Raw genomic sequence first — 26,433 nt, 5'->3', positions numbered from 1 at the left:
TAAATCTAAGCATTTGGAATGATGGAAATGGACAGTATGACAGGGCCTCTAGAGTAGACAGAATTTTACTACAACCACGGCTCTGTGCTTGGACACAGTAACTAATCTCTTACATTCTGCTTCCATGTCTGCAAGATGGGAAACACAAAGACTACTTCAGAATCTTTGTGAAGATTGGTGCAAGTATTTAAGTAAAGCCATTAAAAAGTAACTGACAGATACTAGGATTATTGTGATGACATCTTTAATTATAAGGTAACAACTAATATCTTTACTTTAAAAAAATCTAATAGAGAACAAAAAGAAGGTTTTGGAGGAAGGACATTTTCATTTATTTATATTAAAACTGTGTCATCCTTTCTGTATATGCCCAAAACCTCTGTGCATAGCAGAAATTAACATGCTTTTTAATGCTGATTTTTCTAATGTATATTACTATGGACCTTGTCTAGATCAAGTATATCTTCATTATTTAACTACATAGTTAACAGTATTTCTTTCTTTTCTCACTTCCAACAATGACTTGGGGTTCTGGTTTGTTTGGTTTTGGTTGCTTTACTCATAAGCCGTTTATATTGCTAAAAAATTATATCATCAGTAATGTTCCCACTCAGCTCTTTTTTTAAATAAGTGGAGAACATTTTTAGTATTATGCAATACTAATATGATGATTTGAATCATGGCCCATAGTTTCTTAAAAAAGCAAGAAAGTTTCTGTCTTATTTTGTCTTGCTCACCTTTTAGTTGTCAGGTAGAACATGGATGAGTGGAGAAAAACTGTGGCCCTTGTATGCTAGACTTGTACACCATGCTATTGCTTATTGCTCATGCTATCCCAGAACTCAACCTCCAGTGGACTATCCTATACTTCTTTCAGGTTCAACTTGTTTCTGACTCACTTTCTTACTGAGAAGGATCATTTATGGGAAAAAAAAAATGCTCCCTTGTTCCCTGGGCTGCTTCTTTCCTTCCAGTTTCTCCTGCTTAACAAGGTGTAAATGGGCTGCTGTTAGCTCCAACAGACGGAAACCTGAAGGGCCACAGGACACAATCCCTGCATTGATCTTAAGTCTACATGAACCCAGTGATTACCTTTCACTTCACTATCAAATCCCTCAGGGAGAAAATTGTTCTCCAAAGAATATTCCAGATTGACACTCACCAGACCTAAATTCTACCAGTGGCTCATTGTCAACTCAAGAAAAATAATCTGTATCCCTCAACATGGTACTACATTTTTCATTAACTGGCTCTGGATTCATCTTCCCAACGTTCTCCCTAATATCCTAACTCAACTGCATTTCCCCAAACACACCACAGTTTTACTTACATGAGGGTTTCTCAACCTCAGCACTATTAATATTTCAGGACTTGTGATTCTTTTCTTTTAGGAACTGTTTTTCACATAGTGGAGGTGTAGCAGGATCCTTAGTTTCTACCAACCAGATGTTAGCAGCACCCAAACCCCCAGGCACGACAACCTAAAATGTCTCTACAGACATTGCCAAATGCCCTCCATGAGCTAACATCACCCCAGCTGAGAACCAGTGCTTTACAACCTTGACTTTACACATTAAAAGTATTAGTCTCTTTCTAAATAAGACCTATCCTAGCCTTACCCTGTCCTGGAAATTCTCCACTTGGGCAACTCATGTGTGTGTGTGTGTGTGTGTGTGTGTGTGTGTGTGTGTGTGTTACTGGGGATTGAATCCAGGGCTGCTGTACCAAGCTACATCTCCAACCCTTTTTAATTTTGAGACAGGCTCTTGCTAAGTTGCCAGGCCAGCCTTGAGTGATCTTCCTGCCTAAAGTCTCTAGATAGTCACTGGGATTATAGGTGTGCACCACCATGCCCCGCAGATAAATGTACATGAATTTCAGCTCAGTGATCATGTTTTCCATGCTGCCCTCTCTACTCTTAAGTGGAAATAACTGAACAAATAACCTTTTCCTGAGTACCTTGAGTACATCATTCCATCACAGGCAAATAGTATCAAATATTTATGTAAGTGCCACCTTCCCTACCAGACTGCCACTCTGGGATAACAGGACTGAGTCTCTGTCCACTATATGTCCAGCATCTAGCATAATACATCTACAAAGTAAGGGCTCCAGAAAATAATTACAGAATTAGTAGATGGAAAGTAAAAAATAAATACTCTATAATCACTATGGTAGTTAAAAAAAAATAAGCTAGTCACTTTCAGTTCAGTTTCATGCTCCTAGCTGCTGGATACATTTTATAATCTCATGTTTTATCAGCGGTCATGTCTAATATTCGTGAAAAGAGAAAACAGGTAGAAAGTTTAAATTAAGGAGGCAAACTCACAGCTTGTAAGTACCGGAAAGATAAGATGGGACCACTTAATGCCCCACAAGCATTAGTATCTTCAAAGTGTCCTTCTTCAAGCAGAAATTGCTGGCCTTTAAAATGTTCTTTTGCATAGGCGACCCACCTAGAAATACAGAGGACGATCAACTGAGCCATTAATAAAACTAGTCGAGAAAGCAAAAGAGAGAAACTCGAATATGGTGTTCATCTCCATATTCTTAAAAAAAACCCCGACACATCTGCTTTGTTTCCATTTACAAAGACAAATGGTGAACGCTTCATGGATCAAAAATTTTTATAGTTTGGAGGCTTTTCCCAACAAAAGGTTAATTGTAGAACTGCAACAGAGCGAGCGTATTAAATTTTTGTGGCATGACTTTTTAACCACATCTCAACATGCTTAGAGAATACTTTGCCAACTAAAAATTATAGAAGGCACACACAGCTGACAAGAAAAGTTACAAACTCACATTGAGATTCAAAGATAATCATTCTTATTTTACTGAGTAAGCCCTTCTGAACCATAGAATGACTACTATATTATACATGTACTCAGGGTTTCAGTCAAAGGACCTCTCTCCAGGCTGAGATCAAAAACACAATACAGAAGGGTTTATTAAAGAAGAACTGGGCAATGCAACTGAGCTGGAGGACACGGGGAGTGCTGGTGCCCTACATGTATACCAAAACTTCTGTAAATACTTACGGGTGGAAACTGTTGATCCCATCATTTTATCAGAGATTATGGTGGAAACAGGAAACACTGTGGCTGAGTACTTTCCAGGTACTTTCCTAACTTCTAATCTAAAAGTATCAGTACAGGACACTGAGAAGCTTCTCCATGAAACTTATCTTTTTATTGGATAATCCACATTATACAGTCTGGGCATCAATGGTTCGTGAAACATGAAGATCTGCTTAAATCAGACTTTAAATGATCTGTACAATTAGAGAAGGACCCTCCAAGTAGGCAGATTCTAAGGATGACTATTCTAAGCTTTGGAGACTTCTGAATTCAGAAGCTTATCAAAAGAAAGCACAGGAGGATTGCCTACCATTGTTTTTCTTTTCTCCCTGCCCCCCAATTGTTTTCATAAGACACTCTATAATAGTATCCATTCAGCAATAATTAATCTCTTCTTGCTTTCTGTATGTATATGTATGGTGGGGTACAGAGGATAGGGGTTCACATGAATTAGAATAAACTTATAACTTATATTAAACTACTTAAAACACCTTAGTATATTTATAATATGTAGAGAGACTAACATTATTGTATTCTTAAACTATCCTGTAATAACAAATTTCACAGAAAACTTAAAAATTCTAAATTCCTTTTACAATAATGTGACTATTCAAAACGTGTTTTTAATCATATCAGAATGAGAAAAAAAGTGTATGAGGTATAGAAGACTTTAATGTTAAAGGATAGATGAAGTTTAGTAAATCTATTACATAATGAGAGTGCAGAAAGCTTCCGCCTAGTTTTAATAACAGATTGTTGTGATTAAAATTCCATTCTATTTAAATGTCTATTTGGGATATCTAACTATGTATATTATCTGAGAAAAATTAAGAATGTCAATCTCACCAGATCACCAGGTGAACTGGTGTCCGCCTGAAATCCTAGCTATCAGAAGACTGAGGCAGAAGAATTTCAAATATAAGGCCAGTCTGGGCAACTTAGTAAGATCCTGACTCAAAATAAAACAAAAAGGGCCAGGGATATAGTTACCACAAGGATGGATCTATCATATGCAAAGCTTTGGGTTTAATCCCCAATACTTAAAAAAAAAAAAAAGAACATCAGTGTTACTTTCCCTAGATCTCTCAAGATGGGATAGGGATAAAGAAGAGTCTATAATATCTACACATAAACTAAACAGCTAACAAACAGCAAACAATGGCGAAAACAAATGAAACCAGATGGCCATTTTTAAGTGGGAACATCACATTTTTCTCCTGCAAGTGCCATATAAAAATGGAAGTGTGTATGCTGTATACAGCCATACTTTCTTGAGATTGTTCTTATTAAACAGTTGTAAGAAAACAGAGAATAACACTGTTCATCACACACCAAATTTTAGCACATAATATTCTGTAAAGCAGAATAAAGCAGAAAACTAGTTTTAAGTCTGCCTAGTTAATGGGGAAAACATTTAGATTCCAAAGGCAGGAAGAGGCAAAAATATTTTAGAGCAGGATTAATAAGAAGCAGATGTGTTCACAAACCAAAGACTACAGAGAAATACAACATAGTAATATGTAAATATTTAGCCAAACTGTATCTGTTCTTTTCAGTCCCAAGCACTTTTTGAAATTTAAAGATAAGTAATTAAATAACTACCAACTTGTCAGAGCAATTATCAATATGACCCATATATCTAGTATGTTAAGGTCTCTGACATTTTCATTTTGGCTGGTATGGCCATCACTTAATTTGTTGTCATAAATTGTAAAGTCTAAGCCCTTATATGTTAGACACTCAAGTGGCCTTAGATAAGCTATTTAATGCCTGTGAATAAAAATATTTTAGTAGCATCATTTTCTAGAAGAGGATAAACAAGTTATATGATATTACAGCAAATATTAAGAGACACTAAGGCTTAACATTCAAATGCACCAATATTCAAAATAACCAATGTTTTGCTAGAGACAAGAGAATGTTTCTAAGGGATTCTGGCACTGGGTTGACAACAGTAAATAAGCTTTGTGGGGAGTTTCTTCTTTATGGTTTTACCTTTATGTGTGTACATGTATTTATACCCAGGTGTTCTTTAAGAGTTTCCTCAAAAACAGTTCAGAGACGAGGGCTATCAGTGTCAAAAACTCTCAGCTTTACAAATACACAACCCAAGCTATTTCTTTAATGAGAGGGGATTCACTGGCAAAGACCTAAACACATCAGTCTACAAACATCAACACACCAACAGAACAGAAGATAAGACTGGGCACTCATGTTCATTACCAATGAGAAGATAACTTAGTTTACGACTCTTATCTTCTATGCTGTGTCTAGAAATGCTAAGCGGTGATGTTTTACAATAAACGTAGAAAATATCTTCCATCTCAAAATCTTTAATACCAACATAGAAAACCATTAGTAAGTATTGTTACTTTGCACACTACAGAAGGGATGTATAGTTTTAGAATAAGGCTTCTGTGTTTGCCCTGTTGAGCACTTATTATGTAGACTTCAAAAGAAGGATACTAAGTCAAATATTGAAAAGATGACACTCACACTCCACCAATGACACGAATTGATCCAATTCCTTGAAAGTCCCCATCATCTTTTAAAAAATTAGGGACGGAATCGATATGTTCACTAAAGTCTTTGGCCTGTCCATGGAAGTGAGGTTTCTCATAAATAATGACCTGAAAAACAAAAAAATATTATTTACCATGATCATACTTTAGAATATGTATGTATATATGTGATGTAAATAGGGACTGCTGTTTTTTTTCATTAATACAGTCTTATAACACTGTGTCTGATACTCACATGAAATGTTACTCCTTATCATCATAAAGGTAAAACATGTTAACAATATATCTCTCACATATTAATATACCTGGGTTTGATTATATTATTCTGTTCACCCAAATTCTAGGATCATTTCATACACTGTCTTATAACTGATAAAAATGTCTTATAACTCATCCTTCATTTTTTTTCAGCCTTATACATTCACTCCTGTGTTTTGAATTTTATATTGACCTGGCTTCATATTTAAATATGAATTTAAGTATAGAATTTCATATTTAAGTATACTTCATATTTAAGTATAGAATTTTTCCTATAGGAAATAAAAATTCTGGAGTTTCCAGTGTATAGCAATAAATTATTGTATTTTAGAAAACATATTTCATTTCTTGTAAAACTTAACTGCTTCTATGGTCATTAATATTTGTTGAAAAGAAATATTTAAATTTTTTAAGTGCAAAAATTTCTAGAAATAAATGATTAAAAATTATGGACTTTTTGAATTGGATATTTGATTCAAATTTGGGAGTAGTGTGACAAGTACAGTAGAAAACAAATTTATAACATTTCATTTGCATCAAATTTGGCTTGATACAGTATTTATCTTGTCTATTTTTCTGTTTTAACTCCTCAAGTACCAGTTGTCCTAATTATGTTAAAATAATAACAGTGGTTCTAGCATTAATCTGTCCACACTTCATCACTGACTCCTGTTTATGGTTAATGGGATAATTTGTGCACAGCTACCAACCCAAGATCATAGCTAAAAAGACCTAATACTGAAATATACTAAACAAAAATGTTACATTTTCCTTATTTCTAAATGCTAATAACATTATATAGACTACATATATATATATATATATATATATATAAATATGGCTCTATTTCACATGTTAGATTTTTATAGAAAGGTCTATTGGAAGTGATATATTTGCTTGCTTGTTTTGAATCCCCAGTACCACAAATATATACTAGACAAGTGTTCTATCACTACTCCAGATCCTTTTTCAAAATTTTATTTTGACACAGGGTCTTGCTAAGTTGTAGAGGTTTGTCATTGAACTTGGGATCCTTCTGCCTTAGCCTCCTGAGTAGGTGTGATTACAGGCATGTGCCACTGGGATATAACATGTTACATGTGATGACAATATTCAAACCAAATAAAAAGCAGTAATTCTTTAATGAGTAAGTTACTGTGACATTATCAATGTTATCTAAAAGCTTGCAAACTGTGATTATTTATGATGATCAATCCAGTCATATATGCTTACAACCTGTAAAACTGCAAATGCCCAAGGAAGACTGAGCCTATCAGATCTATCATGTCTAAACTCAGCCTATCATACCTGTCATGTCACCAGCTAGGAGATTCAGAGGAATCACTCAGTGTTACAGCTAAATGTACATTTATTAGATTAGTAGTTTGCAATTTTCACGGCATTTTCAAATAACCTGAGACTGGAAAATTTTTGACCACATACCAATTCAAAAGTCTAAGAGTGAAACCCAGGCATAAGTATTTCTTTAAAAACTCAGATATATACAATTGCAACATATAGAGTCAATGTGCATTAGATATAAAGAAGTTTTTAAAGTCTTCATATATGTTATTGAGAAATGGTAGTCAATTCCACAAATTAGGAAGTCCAGAAATGGCAGGGTTGTTTCCAAGGACAGGAGAAGGATGAATGAACTCCTGTTTCCATGCCTGCCTCTGCTACAGATGCTACAACTTACCTATAAGGAGGGGTGTTTGCATATTTGATCACTGCACTAAGTTTCTTTCTCTCTCCTTACATACATTTTGTAACCTTGTCTCCTTTTTCCCCCTCACATGTGTTTAATCCTAGCACCCCTGCTGCCAGTTTTCATTGCCTCTATTCCTCCTTTCAGGTATTTATACTTACAAACTGATGATTATGTGATAAGAGCTACGTGTACCTCCTTCTCATCAGTCTTGATCTCCTCTCTAAGCATCATCCTCAAATACATGCTAACTATTTCCATTTAAGTATATAGCTGCAATCTCAAACTCGCCTCCCTAACAAAAATCAGACCAATCACTTTGACATCAGTAGATACTTGATGGGTTTGAGCTCCAACTTTGCATACTGACTCCACTCCTCATTCACAGCCACGCATGAGCAGTCTGTATAGTCACTTCCCACCACCTCAACATCCCTTATTATCCTATGTTCTGGGAACTGTTTCATTCTAGTAATTTCAAATACTTGAAGATTAATATTCAGAGGCCAGGTGCCGTGGCACACGCTGGTAATCACAGCGGCTAGGGAGGCTGAGACAAGAGGATCTTGAGTTCAAAGCCGGCCTCATCAAAAGCAAGGTGCTAAGCAACTCAGTGAGACTTTGTCTCTAAATAAAGTACCAAAAAAAATAGGGCTGGGGATATGGCTCAGTGGTTGAGTGCCGCTGCGTTCAATCCCCGGTACCTACTCCCCAAAAGAAAAAAAAATATATTAGTATTCAGTATTTGGGGCCTACCACAAAAGTCATTTTCAACACTTACCTTTAAGTTCATAGGCATTTCCACTTTCAGTCCACCCTAAAGATGACAAGATACTCTTATTTAATATTAGATATGCAGATATTAAAATCTCTCAAAATATCTAAGTGACATATGTAGGTTATATAAAATCTAACTTGGTAAGACTACATAGCAAATTTAAGTTCATTTAAGTACAGAACTCTGTAGTAGTCAAAACAGTCTCCGATTGCTCTACAATTTTAAAAGATTCCAAATTATAACTACAAGGAAGACAATTGAGGTTTAGTACTTGAGCACACATGAGCAATTAAGATTGAATCCCAGCTCAGAATGTCCCAAACAGAAAGCTGAATTGATAGTAGATTTAGCAGTCATATTTGGCAGAGTAGATTTCTAAACCAAATATCCAAATGTTTACCCTACAATTAATTGAGCTTTCTAAATAAGAGCATTGAGCTATCCACACTTAACCCTTCCAGGTTCTATCAACACTTTCTAATCACACTTGATGTCTTCATGATGCCAAGATTGTAGAGCAGAAAAGTAAACCCTTCCTCACAAAACTCTAATTCTGTAATTTCTTGTTTCAAAATGGTACTTCACATTGTGATATTTCTTAAAATTTCTTAATTTTCATAGTGTTCTAAAAAAGGCACAGAAGAACTAAAAATGTTCTATGACACAGTCAATATTTAGTTGAATAGTTTTCTCCTCAAAAAAAGAAAAGTTTGCAACAGAAAGAAAGAAATACTGCAGATACTTTATTATCTTTAAGAAAGTAAACATTGACAGAACTATATGTTTATTATTAATGCTGAGCTTATCATTCATTACTGAAGTGGAAGAATGTAATTTACTACAACCAATTTTCTAAGGTGTATCAAGAAAAGAAACTCACAAAAAATACTTATATAGGAAACTGCAGGTATTGTGATTGATACTTGTGGTACAACACAAGGTAAATTCAGACTTCTCTATGATATAAACAGAAAAACAATATGCAGTATGCCAATTCAGTAGTACACATATTCATGGCAGATTGAGATGTATGAGTAATCATCATAGCTATTTAATTTTAAATTCATGAGTATTTGAGGGAAGGAGCACTTCTTTCTAAATTTGCTTACCATTTGAAGTGGAAGCAATGATTTCATTTCTGCTGCAGAAATCTCAAAGAGCCCATGGTCTTCCTCCAACACTGTAGCTTGACCTTTAAAATTAATATCTGGGTAGGCAAGCCACCTAAACAAGAAGTGAATGATTGGTTAAAGTATAATAGTAATAATTTCATCTGAATCTGTAACAGTAAAATGGCTTGCCCAAAACAAAACAAAAAATCCTCCGTCACAGAATTACACAAGTAAAACACACCCTAAGTGACTGGCCAGACAGCACATAGAGTTAACATGTTATGAAAAACTCACATCCTTCTAGCCTCTAAATCTAATGTTTTCCAAGTTTTACTTTTCTTAGAATTTTCTAATACTCAAAGCCCGTGCACTTTTAACTCAAAAAGAATATAACTGAAAAGTCAAAATCATTCCCGTATATCCATTCTTTTCCAAACTAGGACAATCACAGGAAGGGGTTCACTAAGCATTTTACATTTTGACCTGAAATTTTAGAATCAATATCAGTTCTACTAGCTGCCATAGAAATAGTATTTGAAATAAGATTCTGAAAAGATGCATCTATCTCCCAGCCAAGCTTGATAATTATACATACTTCCAATGCACTGGACTAATTACTAGGTCTGCCCAAGAGTTTTAATTCATAGTTGGAGGAGACAAAGAAAGATGTCCTATACTGACCCCAAAATTGTATACCAACTGTTATCAGAGCCGACAAAAATAATGGGAGACAGAAGAGGAATCCATGCTGCGCTAGGCATGAACTGGTTTTTGTGACAGGAGCCAATCAGGAACTAAACAATGACTGAGCTGAGATGCATGATCCTACAGATACCTTTAGAAACCCAGAGGCCTAGAACCAAATCTATGCTCAGCATCTAGTTGTCTTGGAAAAGCATTTACCTAAAATGTGAGGGCAATACCACCTGCCTTTCAGGAAAAGAGGGATGATAAACAACACAGTGCCTCCCTGTTGTCAGGAATTAGCACCTAAGAAACCCCAGACTTCTAGACCCGGGACATGTTTTTATTTTTCAGCCTCAAAATGTGGGAGACAAAGGATCCATCCACCAAGAACTATGTCTAAGGATTCTATACATAAAAGCCTTAATTGGTTCCACAGAAAGATTGAATATGTTTAAAAACCTGCATTTGTCTTTCCAGGAGCATAAATAAAGTAAATTAACTAAAACTTGAGAAATTTGTATGTCACCTACTAAAATATGAAACAAAAAATTAACTTTAGTGGCCAGCAGTCATTATAATAAAGAGGAACTGATACATACACTCCTGAATTCACAGTGAAAGACACAGATTTGGGGATACTCAGTTCTTCTAAATTGGGGACTGCTCGCTGTATGTAGATAGGACAATAAGCTGAGTCAGACTGTGAGCAAAGTTCTATCTCTGGAATGCTGCAATCCTGAAAAACAGTAAATAAGTAATTTTACTTTGAAATCATCTAAAGACACACAGGCTAGCATTCCCAAACCCCCTGGACAAAGTTACAATTATTCTCATTGTTCAGCTGAATTTCTTCACAAAAACAACATAAAGGAAATATTTTTGCTCCTTAGTTACTTTCTACATGAATTTCTCTAAAGAAACATGTTAATAACAAGAAAATCATTAAATTGATGGAAAAATTATTGTACCAGTTTTTTCTGCTTTGTTTTTTAAACACTTGTTCCATTAAGTAATGCTCAGAGTTACTAAAGGCTTTGAGTGCCAAAGGTTTGTAAGCCTTCCTTCTTAGAAGCATAACAAAGCCATAAGGGAGGAAGGGAGTTAAATAAAAGTTGATCTCATGGGGGACATAAAAAATAAAGAATAGAGAGGCACTACGCCTTCAGAGTGTTTATCTAATTTACACTGACAAAAGAAGTCGGAATTAGAGGTGAGGGGAAAGGAAATCTGTTTTCCTACTTGTGGAACCTTTTTTTTTTAAATTTTTTTAATTTTTTTTTTTTTAGTGTAAACTGGTATGATAAAGAAAGGCTTAAGAAACTTAAGAAATTTGATGCTACACTCCACGATCAGTCATAAGAATTAGGTACCCACTGTCAACATGTTCCTTCAGATCTTCTCTTTAAAGTTACACTCCCATTTATCTCCTTATCTAATCCCATTGCCATGGTCCACTCTTCAATAATGCCCCCCCCGCCCCGGTCTCCAATCACAACCACCAATCAAGTAGAAGCTACTCTTAATGTAGCTTGGATTGTGAGAACACCACTTTCTACATTTAGCACCTTGGCTGAAGATGCAATCACACTCAATCCACACTTCGGTTCACTGTTCCATAGCACCATGACCCCACTCACACCCCATAGCTCTGCAGTCAAGCTAGCCTTACTATGCCTTTGTAAACTCTGAAGATGTTTAGCTAAAGAGACGGCTCTCTGCATTATTTATAAAAATCTCTCATAACAGTCAACTCAAAAACTCAAAAACTCTCAAAAGAGAGATCTCATTCTTCTTTAGGGAAGTAATATCACAATTATTTCCCCCCTTCTCCAAAATTACAGATAACCTTCTGTCTGAACACACAATCTATCTCATTACGCGTGAGTGTGTAATTATACAACTCAGGTTGCAGGAGCAGAATTCATACCTAGGAAAATGTGAAATTCAAATGAATACACTTTACTAAAATAGGTAACTGCAGTAACAGAGGTGGTATATATTAAAGACTGAAACTATTTATGTGTTTTGCAATTTTGTAATTCTTAAACCTTTCCCCAAACTGAGTTTTGATCATTCTCATTAAAATGTGAAATAATTTAGATTGTTACATGTAATATTAAAGTACTTTTCAGTGTTCATATAGAAGACATTTAGAACCATATTAGGGAATTTAGTACCTCAAACTCAAATTTTATTAGTTAAAATACAATGTCACAATTATCCTTTCAAAGTGAAGCTGTTTAGTTCAAAAAAGGTGAATATAAACAGAACATTAAAATAATAAAAGCTACATTTGTTATGTATTATTATTATGTCCTACAAACTGTTCTACTTTTCTTAAAAAATACATAAAGGCAAGAACATTTATTCATCTTATTTCAGAAAATTAGTTTCAAAATTTAACATATTAAAGAAGCATAACCTAAAATCTCCTTTGAAATATAAAAGTAGATATCCTTCTAAATTTTCTTTCAAAAATAGCCAGAAATGTCCAGAACAGTAAACTGTCAATCTTCAATAGTCTTTTGTATGCTATTCATAATAGAGTTCTAGTAACATTATTTCAAATGCTGCCTATTAATGTTCCTCCAGGGATCTGAGGTACAGTAACAGAATACATAACTAAGTGTCTCACACAAACAAGTTTCCTCTGCATTGTGTTATACAAACAATGTTTGGGTGGTGTACTTCAAAAGGGGAAAAGCAAAGAGGAATTCTTGTCTACAACACAGAAGGAAACAGCACAGCAGCAAAAACTTAAAAGTGAATATAAACAAAAATAAGAAGGCATATGTTCTCAGCTATCTTTATTAGAAGCCCAATTTTTGCTCCAGTTGATTGAAAAAGATTTCACCATGTTCTGTATTCTACAGTAGCTATTCACAGAAATAGCATCTTTTGGAAGAAGTATTATAATCCTTGATGGACAAAGGCAGTCAAACACTAGCAACTGAAGGGTACTTTATAGTAATCTAGCAACAATTAATAGCTTACTCTAACAGTTTACTGGCTTCCTCCTGGACATTTCTAATTGTACTATACTTTGCAAGTGTATCCTGGTAAACTCTGTGACCTTAGACTATTACAATAATTAGTAGAAACAGAAACAAGGTTATAAAAGAGAAACAGAGTGGGAATGTATGTTAGTTAATGAAAACAGTATGAAAATCTAGTTGTTTCTATTTTCCATGAGCTGACTCAGTCCCTGATTTAACAACGGATCTCTCTCTTGTAGATTCATTAATGAAGTGTGCACAAACTAAGTAACTTCTGGCCATAAGAAAAATGCCATACCATTAAAACGAATATTAAATGCACAGGAAACAGTAATTTGCAATACTCATTTATTCTAATTTGAGAAAGTTAAGCACCTGAGTCAAAATTTGCTGCACTGCCACCCCCACTCTCAATTATTCTCATTGGGACAAAGATGAGCCCTGAGTATTCAAAATATACAAATTGCTGAAGACTAAGGGTATCTGGTGTATCTGTTCTCAGTTGAGTGAAGACACTGTGAAAGCATCATCTTTAATCCATTATTCCCCATAGTCCCATATATTGGTCACTTACGGAAACTTAAACTGAACAGTTTTTTAAGTATCCTATAAAATTTTGTGTCCCATATACAGAATAATACCACATAAAGGGTTAAATGACATTAAAGTTTTGACTACTACTAATATCAAACCAACTATAAGGTAATGAAACAATATAAAGTTGGCATAGGCCTCCATGAATCTGGCACGGCAACAACCACCATGAAAATGAAGCTATCCACAGGCAGAATCTTGACAAGATTAGAGAAAAAGAGAACAGCTTCATGCCTGACGCTTACTTTACAAAATGTTTAGAACAATGTGAGTGTGTTTTCTGTTCAAAGAGTATTTTCTTTCCTCACCAAAAGGTATGAGCCAATCAAGACATTAGCATTGCAACTAAAAACCCAAAAAATTTAGTTCTAAAACTAACAACAAAGGAAGGAGGGAAAAAAATGAAAGCAAATGGTGGATGTGTAAATATTCATTGAAATATCTAAGATCAACAAACTGATCTGTTCGATTTTACTCTTTGATTTCACGGGGGTTGTGAGGGTGACTGAATGTCTCATTTCATTCACTTTTGCCCCTAAGCTTTACATGGTGTCTGATATTCTCAAGGAAAGCATAAGACTATAAATTCTACAAACCCCAAAAGATTCCACCTACAAACTAATTATTCATTTCAAGGAATTTCTAGTGAGTTAGCTAAATTAAGTGAGCATTCAGATGCTCTTTGCAGAACTGAACTGGTCACTTGGATCCTTCCATCCAAGTGGACACTGCCCTCTCTGCCTTAGCCATTTTAATCTCCTCGAGTACCACTGGGCCACCAATGCTCACCTCTTCATCTAGACAAAAGTGGCTCTACCAGGAGCTCCCTCACATCTCCCATACTGTCAAACTCCTGTTTGATCTTTTCTAAATTTAGATCAGGTGCTACCTCCTCCAGGGGAGATGCCTCTTCCCAAAAGGTGAGGTACTTCTTCCTGGTGTACCCTCAGGGCCCTGCAGAGCACTTCCTGAGTCACATGGTCATGTGATTCAGCAGCTTCTCCCCAGACTTTAAGCAACATGAAATAAGGGACTATATCTCACTTGCATTTCTATTCCCAGAACCCCAAATGGTATTAGATCCAAAAGCAGACACAAATATTTGTTAGACACACATTGGTGTAGTTCTGATTCATTCAAATATATGCAGACAGACCTTATGCTAAGTTGAGTTTTGCTATGTGCCAGCTTTAGTTTTTCCACAACTATCAACAGTTTAATAACTTAAGCAAATCATAGTAGGATTCACTTCAATTTCTATTTTGAAGTATATAAATTATTTCTGGAAAACATATAAACCCATGATGATTGTGACATGAATAACTTCACTACCTCATATATGACGTTACTGCTGAAGGAAAAGTTTTAAATATGTGAGAGGATATTCTGTCCTTATATGAGGTCTTCCCTTATCACTAATTAACCCTTCCTCTAAACTATCATTGAATGTCTCACAAAATGTTTAATTATCTTAGAAGACCTTCCTCATCTTCACTAATATTTCTAGACAGAAAAAAAAAACACCTTTTGCTTCCTCTCCTCATCCTTCCTTCTCTGATGTATCCTAACACACTCACACACAAACACACATATGGCCATACTTAGTAGTAGCAGAAAATACTATAAAGAGATACATTTGAAAATATTGGTTTTTCCCCTAAAGATTCCTAGATAATATAGTCCTAATGATATATATAAACATGCACACATGTGTATGGGTATGTATGAACACAGTACATGTACCACTTTAATAGCCAGATTACAGTTAAAATTTTAAGTTTTCATTCACTTCAATGGTTTATATATGTAAATTCAAAAATTATCAATATGATAATAAAGATTAATAAAGTTAGAACAAATATTAGTAACTATACTTAAGTACTGCTAGGCCACAACATAGTTTTACTATGTGATAAATGAAATAAAAAATAAGGGAAAATCTACAGCTTTGTTACCTTTAAGACACGTTTGATAGAACCCAATACAAATTTTCTTTGTGGATGTTTTCTGTTCTGAAGAATCCAGTCACGATTTAACACTGTTTCCCCTTCTTCTAACACACATTTCTGACCTTGGAAATGTGGTTTCTCATATAATAGCCAGCTAAACAAATATAAACACAATGATGAGTTATATCTAATCTTATAAGTAATGAGGCATATGACAAATAATAATAAGTAACAGATCATTTTATCTACTTATAGTTTTTAAACTGGCCTCTTCCTACTATTAGAATATAAGACTCTTTTTTAAAAAATAATATATCTTAATTATAGACAAGTAGTATAAGAAAGAAGTATACACACTTGGAAATAAAGCTACTGAACACCATATCACACAATATATGTCAGTCTATATTTATGTACACATGTACTTCATTATATACACAAAGCTATATATTTATATTAGAAATAATTTATATACACAATGGAATTATTTAGCATTAAGAGAGAATAAAATCATGGCATTTGCAGGTAAATGGATGGAGTTGGAGAATATCATGCTAAGTGAAGTTAGTCAATCCCAAAAAGCTAAATGACAAATGTTTTCTCTGAAATAAAGATGCTGATTCAAAATGGGTTTGGGGTGGGAAGTATGGGTGGATTAGATGAACTTTAGATAGAGCAAAGGGGGAGGGAGGGAAGGGGAGGGGACATGGGGGTAGAAAAGACAGTGGAATGAGATGGACATCATTACCCTAAGTACATGTATGAAGACATGAATGGTGCGATTCTACTCTGAGTACAACCAGAGATATGAAAAATTTGCACTCTATATGTGTGATATGAATTGTAATGAACTCTGCTGTCATACATAATAAATTATAATTTAAAAAACTTAAAAAATAAGAAGAAAAGAAATAATTTAACAATTTCAAGTTACACTTCTAGTCTAACTTTCCTTTTGATGGATTTTGACGAGATGGGTTACATTTTGTTAAGTAAAGACAACAATATACTATACTTCTTACAACACGAATACCAACCCAAACTCTGGACAAAGAAATTCTGACTCCAGCATGTCTATGGGACATGGTTCATAATAACAAATTGAGGTTTTCCACCAGTTTTGGACCATATAAGGAATTCCTCACTTCTTGAGCATTTCAGCTATACTAATAACTCTAACTATGTGACCTTCGCATTCCTTAGCATCCCACAAATTCTGAACTCATTTTCAAAACTCTGCTTCATTTGACTGAAGCATTCAACTCAGTGTGCCAATTCTATCCTGCTAATACTCCCAACAGTGTATTAAGTATTGGTGACTGCTGGCATTAAGTACTAAAAGCACCCTGTATTTTCTGCCATAGCAAATATTTATGTCTAATACTGGAGGAAAAGGAATACGACTTTTACAAAAAGTACAAATACAAGAAGGCATGCTTAATTTCAGAAAATATGCTATAAACCATTGAGATTTCTTACCAGCCTCTTACAACTTTTATCAGTACCCCATTGGGAAAAGACCATGCTGTAGCATCAGGAATATTACAATAGATCTCGTGTTTATATTCGCTTCCACGGAGATCATAGATAACCATCTGCAACATAAAGTAGACAGGCCCAATGACCCATTTTAAGAATGTATTTAAATTTTCAGAATGTCCTAGAATATACAAAATAAAATATCCTAAATAGATAAACACGAATATTACTTCAAATGTAAAATCCTCGAGTAGAAAAATCATTTTCTAAATCAAGCAAAAGTATTTATCTTAAACTCCCCAGGCCTAAAAGGAATCTTGATTGTCACTTTTTATCTTCATCTACTTGCAAAAACTATCCTTACCTTCCCAGGCCTTGGGTTACATCTCAGAATTTGTCTGTCCACATTCTGAAATAGTAAAAATTGAAAAAGTAAGACTTAACATTAGAGGAAACACATGTGGTTTACATTCTTAGCCATCATATACCCAATATGTACTAGTCACCATTATGAGCAAAGGGCTTCTCTACACAGAAGGAACAGAGTGCAAACATGCAGTATAATAGCGTGGTGTCACTGCCTTCAAACAGCCTCCTGCTTAGAAGGGGCAAACAGACATCCACACTTTTAAGGTGGGACTAAGTTAAATGAACCGGTAAAACACAAGAAAAAGGCCAGGTTGTGGAAATGGCACCAGCAAGGAGGTGAGGCAATGGGACAGGGAGGCCACGAAGAGGCTTCTTGGAAGAAGTGGAATTGAGGAATTGAGAGGATCTTAGAAAACAGGATTTCCATGAGCTTAAAAAAAGGGATGGGAACGATAGGGAAAAATATTCCAGGAAGAGAACCATCTTCAGAAAAAGAACAGAGGCAGGAAACACGGAGTGTGTAGCTAGAGAATTAGGGAGGAAAGACTGGACAAAACAGAACTTATAATCAGAGTGAAGAGGTTCCATTTAATTTGGTTGGCAATGGGGACCCATAAAAGACATATTTCTTCAAATTCTGTCATTTCTTTCAAAATGAATTTCTCTTGCAAGGTACTGATTGGTATACTATTTGCTAAGGGTACTCTAGGTCAAGAGACAGGCCTTGAGAGTCTTCAAGAAAGTTCCATAATCCTCGGAATGCCGGAAAGGGAAAGTCCCATGTTCTGTAAATATTCTACATTAGACATTTAAATATTGCTAAACCAATGAAAGATGTAACTGAATTTCAACACATTTTCTAGCTCCTTTTCTCCAAACTGGGCTACTCACTGTCCTGCTTTGTATGAATACGAGCAACTCCACTGGGAAGTTGTTGTCAAGCAAATATATAAAAATTTTACTTGACAGAAATATTTTCATGATATGTATGAGCTAAATGGAAAGTGACAACTTTCCCACATATAATACCTTGAGAAATCCAAAATGTCATCACTTAATTTAGTTTGAAAAGTATCAACTAAGGATTGTGTAATAAGTGGCTCCTGTATTAGGCATTTTAAATTCTGATCCGGCAACTGTGTTTTCTCAGCATAACAATTCAGTTAAAATACACAAATTTTGACACAATTCAACCAAAGAGTAAATCCAATATTTTCAAAAAACAAATTGTATTATACAAAGTCAAAATACTGATTTTTTTTTAGTATGCTTTTAGATAATTTTACAACCCAAGGTTTTATTTCACTAGTTAAATAATCAAAAGAACTTACCACAGTGTAGGGGCCCAATCTGCCTGGGTTGTCTTGAACACGGAAATATTTTGCCACTGGTTCCTGAAAACACCCACCAAATCTGGTTCCTTTTTCCGAGGAATGAGTTTTAGAAGTTTGTAAATACTGATGATAAGCACTCTTTAAAGAAGAATGCAATTTAGAAGTAAGGTCAGATTTTTGTAAAAATAAAGTCTTTTCTGGCCACAGACCAATCTGCAGATTGGAAGGAGCAGGGTCACTTGACATTACATGCGAATTCTTAGAAAGTCCAGTGCTTTCCTGGTCATTGTCAGGGTAGCTTGTGATGGAAGGATCTGGCAACTGGAAGGTAACATGATCCTTTCTTTGAGTTCTCAGGCCTCCTCTCTGCAATGCTTCTTCCTCCTCATCTTCTTCCTCAGCCACCTCTCTGTCATCTTCATCAAAATTCATCTTTAAACGCTCTGATACTGACTGGAGAAGTGACAAAACCGAAGAAGATTGGTTTGCACGCTCTCTGGATTTAGTGGAGCCATGATGACCAGGAGACACCTCACTGGATAGAATGTCCTCCTGTGAGCTGTCATCCTCATAAATGGGGCTCAAAGCCAAGGGATAAATTTTGTACCTTTTGGCCTCTACTGATAAAAACGTTTCTGAACTATCACCATCAAATGTCTCACCTGATTTTGTATCTTTTTCAAGATGATGGACAAGGTCAGTTCTACTCTCAGACCTTTCACATGCCAAAACAGGCATGCAGGAAGGGGCCACATTGGGAAATAAGACGGAGCTGGTTTCTCTAACTTCTGCAGAAGCATACTTGTCTTCCTCTTGAAGGGGCTCTTCATATAATATAGTAAAGGAAGAATTTTCTTGTTCGTCCTGAGAAATGAAGGCCAAATTAGATTCTTCCTTCCCATCACTAAAATCCAGAACTCTTCTTGCGTCATATACTGTAGTGATGGACACTCTTTTGTTGAGCCTTACTATGGTGTCCTCAGGTTGAAAATCTGACATTGCTAAGGCCGGGTAACCCTCATAATCCTTACTTAATGTAGGTGATTGATATCCCCTGAAGTGTGAGGCAAGTCTGCTATCATGCAATATCAAGCTTTCCTTGATTTCAGTAGGCTCTTCCTCCACTTCTCCAACACTGCTTTCAGCATACTCTTGAGATGATTTTTCAGCTTCAAATACAGTGGGCATGCCTTCCACCTGGGTAATGGTCAATTCTGTTTCATGTATTTTCTCTATATCTATGGCTGTGGGTATTGCTTCATGTTTCCTAAGAGTCCCACTAGGATCCTCAGGGGATGTTATTCTCATTTCCAGTTTAGAAGGCATAAACATATTTCTTCCTTTAGTCTCTTCAGCATCTCCCTTGGATTTTTTCCCCATTTCTAAGGAGGCAGGTGCTGCCTTCTTGTGTGCTTCTTTCACAGAAGATACCACTCTAGTATTCCCCAAAACCCCTAGAGCATCCTTTTGGTGAGTAGTTTCCAATTTCAACACAGGCCTCTCAGTCTTTCTAATAACTCCTTCAGCATCCTTTTTGTAAATAGCTTCCATTTCTAAGGGAACAGGTGCTGCCTTGGCCTCTTGGGTAATCTCCTCCCCACCTCTTGGGCAGGTATTTTCCACTTCTGACACAACAGATGTCACTCCACTCTTGCCAACATCCCCTTCTGCAAGCTTTTGATAATCATTTTCCACTTCTCTTGCAACAGGTGTCATTTCACTCTTTACTATATCCCCTTCAGCATCTTTTTGGTGGATATTTTTCACTTCTGATATAAGAGGCATCACCTCAGTTTTGCCAATGTCCCCTTCAGTATTCCTCATCTTGCAAGCTGTTTCTACTCCTAAAGTGACAGGTAATCCCTCAGGTTTTTCAGCATACTTCTCAGCACCCACTGAGTACACCTTTTCCATTTTAAAGATGTCAGCATCTGACTCAGTTTTTGTAAAATTTAATTCAGCTTCCATTTTATGATCTCTTTCTGCATCTAACACAGGAGGGACTGCCTCACATTTCATAATATTGAATTCGGTATCCCTTTTGTTTGTTTTCCCCATGTCTAACATAGAAGGTATATGCTTAATTTTTCCCATATTTACTTCATCCTTTTTGTGTACTTTCCCTATTCCTGACATTGCAAGGGGTGTGCTTTTACTATGTTCTGGCAAGCTTTTTTCAGATATACATACAATACTATCAGACAAACTGCTTTTGGATGTGCCAGGTGTGAGAATGTTATCACTCACAGATGGAAGACATTTGAAATTCAGTACAAGAGTTCTTGTGTCTTCTGTCCCAGTTTTGTGAATATCCACATGCTCTCTTTCTCTTGTCTCTCTACAGTCCTCATTGACAAATAAATGTGCTTTTACTCTATCATCTAACTCTTTATGGGGCATGTCTTCAGGGAGTAAAACAGTATCTGATTCTTGCAAATTTATACTATCAGACTGTCCAATTTCATTTCCAGAAAGTGAAGATTTTTGGTAAAGAGAAATATCTCTTCCTTTAATTGACTCTGTGCCACTAAGTAAGTTACTTATGGAGAAGAATCTACTTAATTTTTTGTTTTCAGTAATTTCACACGTGCTTTGATTTACTGCCTGTTCTGATAACAAGAACTCCCTAACTACATCACTTGGCTTAACACTATCACTGTTCAGAATTTTTGAAGTATGAGCCTGAGGCTCAGAATCCCAGGTAGCCTCAGTATCTTCAAAAGCATCATTTTTCAAATTTTCTTGGGCTGAATAAATAACCTCATTGACTAATTTCCTAGCTTGATCTTCTAACACACAAGACACATTCATTCTATCAGAATCAAAAAGAAGATGTGTCTCACCAACTGTAGTTGAAACACAGGCTTTCTTTTCCTCTTTGACTTCTGACATGTTTTCCGTGCCCTGCTCTTCCAAACACTCTTTTTGTTGGATCCCTGTTAATGCCACTTCTGATTCTTTTTTCTCAGGGATATCATCCTTCAGAGTACCGGGATTCATTACACCATCTATGGATATATGCTCCTGGCAGGTATCAACTGTGTGTTTGGATTTTAGTTCTTCTCTGACAGAATTAAAAATCTCCTCAATCAATGTGTTAGCCTTTCTGAGTAAACCACTTTTGAGGTCCAAAAGTTGGTCATGTGCTCTTCTCCTCGCTTCTGCATGCTCAGCAGAGGCTTCAGAACACTGCTGGCTTGAGCTGTTAACTGACGCTGGAGCCCCAGCAACTGCTCCAGTCTCTGCTTCCATGGTATCGTCCAAATGGGCAGTGGCTGGGAAATCAGGAGCTACCTTTCCAGTATGAATCCCCAAATGGTCCTGAAATGGGGTTGCATCTGCCCCTGTTGGGATAGGTGTCTCCAATTCCAAGTAAAAGCTACTAGGGTCCAGCAGATTAGTTATGGAGGCATTTTCGCCTGAGAGATCTTCAGTAACATTCACAGAATCATAATTATTTGAGGGATCATATGAATGTATAACCATGCTAATTTCCTCTGGCTGACCAGAGAAAAAAGATGCACTATCAGTACCAACACTCAGAAAACGAGGTTCCTCTCTCTTTGTGTGAGATGAGGCTTTCCTTGCTGATCTCAGCACAGAAGGTACATTAAGCAAGCTTGAATATTCTGATGAAAACACATTTTTTTTCACACTAATATCAGAACTCAAAAAAGGTGAATTTACTTTTGTGCTGTCAGTTTCTTGGAACTTTGGGGAGATACTAGTTAAACTGAGTTCTGCCATTTCTGAAAGACCAGAACTCTGTTTAGTCCCACAAATATCCAAAGATTCATGAATCATACAAGTGTTGGATTCACAATTCTGTGCCATATGCCTAGTGACTTTTTTGTCTTGACCAAGAGGTGAAATCACAGGTAGATTACTTTGGGGAAGAGAAGTAAGATCACATAAGGTGTCCACTTCTGTTTCTTCTATACTTTGATGTTTGGAGGTAGAAGAAACCTGAACCTGGTGACTGTCCTTAAGGCTGGCATCTGAACGTTTGTCTTTAATCTCCCTATGTTCCACTGATTGAAAACTTTTGTCCTGCTCAACTTCTAGAGAAGTTAACTCTGATAAAACAGGCTTTGCTGGCTCCTCTGGAATTTCTAATGGAGAAGAAATTGCACCCTGAGAAATGCTGTTGGGCTCCATTTGGCAAACAGATAACTTGGGCAAGGCTATAGATTTTCCTCTTCCAGAATGTGACTTAACAGGAACACTGTTCTGACCACCAACCTCAGATGTTGATAAAGTTTTAGCAATGTTATTAATTTTGGTTTCCAAGGGAAGGGAATCAGACTCCTCTACTGTGCTTTTAATTGTTTTGGTCTTTGTAGGCATTAACTCTGTTTTATTAAGGTCTGGAGATGAAACAAAATTATAATCCTTGGGGAGGCTTCCAGGCTCAGAGTTCAATGGGTCCACCATAGTGCCACTCATTTCAGGACCCGGATGAAACTGGCATTTTTCACTCTCAGCAAAACCTTCTTTGGATTCAGGAACTGCAGATTCATGCTCAAGGTAAAGGGAAGGAGGACTCTTCCTATCTACAGCCTCAACAGGAATTGCCACATTTTTTTCTGGACATTTAGTTGGCTGATGAGAAATACCAACAATGTTGGAATCTCCAGTTTCTTTGGGTACATCCTTTAAAACAGGGATATCAAATTTACTCGGAATGTCTGTTCCAGAAACAAAGGTAGAAGGTGAAGCATCAAAATGTGATTTCTTACAGTCTAGGGTAAGTGGTGTTTCATCATCAAGTGATACTTTGGCTTGCTGAGGTTTCTTGGCATGAAGAAGAGATTCTGAAAGGTGATTTTTATTAAGTTTGAAATTCGTTTCAGGTTCTAGTCTGTTTTCTAAGCATGCTACAACTGCTGATTCACTGATGCACTGTGCAAAGGCAGGGTCCTTTTGTTTTATACTCATAGTGGAAGCTTTGTCATGTGGCCCCAAATCAAGCTTTTTGGCTTCTGTTTCAAACAATTGGTCGGTATCTTTGGGTAATGACTCGATTCTGTTTTCTAGAGCTTTTACATGACTTGAAGTTGTGGGTTCGCCAGCCAAGACACTTGCCGTATCTTGCCTGATTTCTGTAACAGCCAAATTTTTCTGTGAGTCTTGGGCAAACAACTTCTTTCCTTCATTTACAAGTTCTGTGTCTGTCACAGCATGTCCCTGGACAGCAATGGTGCTGGTGTGGTGGGCAGCCTGCTTTGATGAGTTATCTACAGTTTGCTTGTTAGAACACTTTCTCTCTGGCAACTGCAGGTTTTCATGCCTAACTGATTTATTGGGACTTGGCAAATTTGTACTTTCCAGTTTGGTAGTGTCACTCCCATTAGATTTACTACAAGAGAAATCAGAAACAGCAGGTCCCCGAAGTTCAACATGCTCTTCTCTTTGCTCCAGTGTCCCATCATTCATCACAGAGCTGTTTTCTCTCCTTGTATTTTCTGTTGGAGTTTTCCTCTGAAATTCTGGACTGCAAGGAACTTTGCTACTCTTACTTCCTGTAAACAATGCTGAACATACCAAATTTCTGTCAGTTTGAGAAAGTGGCATACAGCCTAAATGGTTCAGTGAGTCAGATTCTCTAACAGTAGAGCTGGAGTTAGTCTCAGAAGAAGAGAATAACCAACTTCTCTCAGGTCCTCCAGGATCATTTTTATTTAAAACATCCTTAGAAGGAGTGGTGTTCTGAAGTCCCGGACTGTTAGTCAGATGGCTTTCTGTGTTGAGATTAATTTTGCTACAGTCAGAGTCGTCCAATGGAACCCCAAGCAGACATCGTTTCAAGTGGACATCTGTACTAGCTGATGACAGCGGTGCTCTCTCAGCCTCCATTTCACTTCCAGGGCCAGAGTGTGTGTTTGTACTAGAATCAGAACCATCATTTTCTCTGTCTGAGGTATTCACAGTTTCCAACATGGGCTGTTGCTTTAGGTATTTCATAATTTGTCTGGGGCCTCGATATGTTGCATATGTTACTGCAGGCCTCTCTGGCTTACCATCAATTTTTCTGTGAAAAGAAACAGTTCGAGGATATCAGGAAATATAATTAGTATCACTTTACAGTAATCCCAGCAATCACATTGCAGCGAACTGTACTTTTCAAATGCCACTTCTCTTCATATGTACTCAATTGGAGAGGAAATCCTAGGAAGTTTTAGTTAAAATTATCTGCCATTAAAAATAATGCATATTTGGCAAGCAGCACATGAATGTCAAGGCAGCCTGAATGCATTGAGTTTCTCAGAACTGTTCCTTCGTAGGATATAGTGATTAAGGATTAGGATACAGTGATCAGATAGAGATATGTATGATTACATATTCTTCTGTGGCTAACAGAAGAGTCTAGGCTGACAAGTCTAAGACTTAGGATCTGGTTCTTATCTCAAAGCATTTGACTTTAATGAACCACAATGATTTTCGTGCCTCGTGTTAGTACCATAAGTTCATGGAATCATCACTGTGATTTCTCCACCACATCAAACGTCATAGCAATTTCTATTCCTTTACTTTTACGTGTGAACTTAAACAGCATCTTTAAGCACATAAGTTGGAAAAGTGTTAAAAGAAAAATGCCTGGCAAGATGTTCAGCCCATAGTAAGCACTCAGTATTTATTCATTAAATCAATCAGTAATAGAATTGCCTTTAAGACCTTTTCCTGTGTTCAGAAAAAGTATTTTTCCAAGTACTCCACTGGTGCGATGAGTATTAAATTGCTTGGATAAATGCAGATATCAAAAAGATTTCCAAAAAGAGTGGAGAACCAATTCCTGCATAAGTTCCTGATGTGCTCAGCAACCAGCTTCCCTTGAAGATTCTGTGGGAGTTCTCATGCAAGACATGCTGCTTTGTAGACTTTTATCAGCTCCATTCCCTGTCCTTTCATTCCAGCACCAGAGAGAAACTGACCTCACTCCTAACCTCTATGACTCAGCTCACAAATTATCTCTATCACAAACCTATGCTTTCTACCCTCTGGTCTGTGGGTACACAAAACACAACATTAACCACATTAAACTATAAAGATCTAGGTTATTTATTCTTCCCCACTCACCTGGTGGCTGACAGAAGGTACTATGTCTGAATCATCTTTATATATTTAAGTACACCATGTATGATTTGGAAAATGGTATATGTTTAATACCTTTCTGTGAATCAATAAATATGTAAAGCAATGATACTAAATGCTAAGTAATCTATTTCAGACTAATGTCATAATTCTTATATATGATATCAAAATGTTTTCTGAAGTAAAGCAACATTTTAGGGCCCGACTATAATAATTCACAATAGAAAGACTGGATGTGTGTTCTACTTGATTGTTTCAGATTGAACATATCAGTAACCAAACATTACTCTCCATATGAATAACTAAGAAATTCAGTTATTAGTATTCCAACATATAAAAGAATAAATTTTATTTCCACCTTTAAAGCAATAAATTAAGAATGCTAGATTTGTCTAAGTGAAAAAGCAAAGGAAATCTCATTTGATAACAATTTCATCAACTGTGCCTGTTATACATGTCTTGAAATTTAGCTGAAATA

At 36.3% G+C, this 26,433-nt stretch overlaps 1 protein-coding gene across 2 annotated transcripts in view; it reads right to left on the bottom strand.

Annotated features, from left to right (window-relative positions):
- The window catches only part of CRYBG3 (crystallin beta-gamma domain containing 3), a 108,366-nt gene that overhangs the window by 40,959 nt on the left and 40,974 nt on the right, over positions 1-26,433 (bottom strand). For both annotated transcript variants that reach the window (XM_081301036.1, XM_081301035.1), the window contains exons 4-12: positions 18,861-24,894; positions 17,525-17,569; positions 17,161-17,276; positions 15,688-15,835; positions 10,742-10,878; positions 9,453-9,567; positions 8,347-8,382; positions 5,574-5,707; positions 2,330-2,456 (exon numbers count right to left, since the gene is read on the bottom strand). In XM_081301036.1, coding sequence (XP_081157162.1) covers positions 2,330-2,456; positions 5,574-5,707; positions 8,347-8,382; positions 9,453-9,567; positions 10,742-10,878; positions 15,688-15,835; positions 17,161-17,276; positions 17,525-17,569; positions 18,861-24,894 — 6,892 coding nt within the window. The remainder of the gene's footprint in view (positions 1-2,329; positions 2,457-5,573; positions 5,708-8,346; positions 8,383-9,452; positions 9,568-10,741; positions 10,879-15,687; positions 15,836-17,160; positions 17,277-17,524; positions 17,570-18,860; positions 24,895-26,433) is intronic.

Source organism: Spermophilus citellus (assembly GCF_964194105.1).
Source record: "Spermophilus citellus genome assembly, chromosome: 7".
NCBI lineage: Eukaryota > Metazoa > Chordata > Mammalia > Rodentia > Sciuridae > Spermophilus > Spermophilus citellus.
The sequence above is the reverse complement of the archived record's forward strand: the minus strand, read 5'-3'. Positions and strand labels throughout refer to the sequence as shown.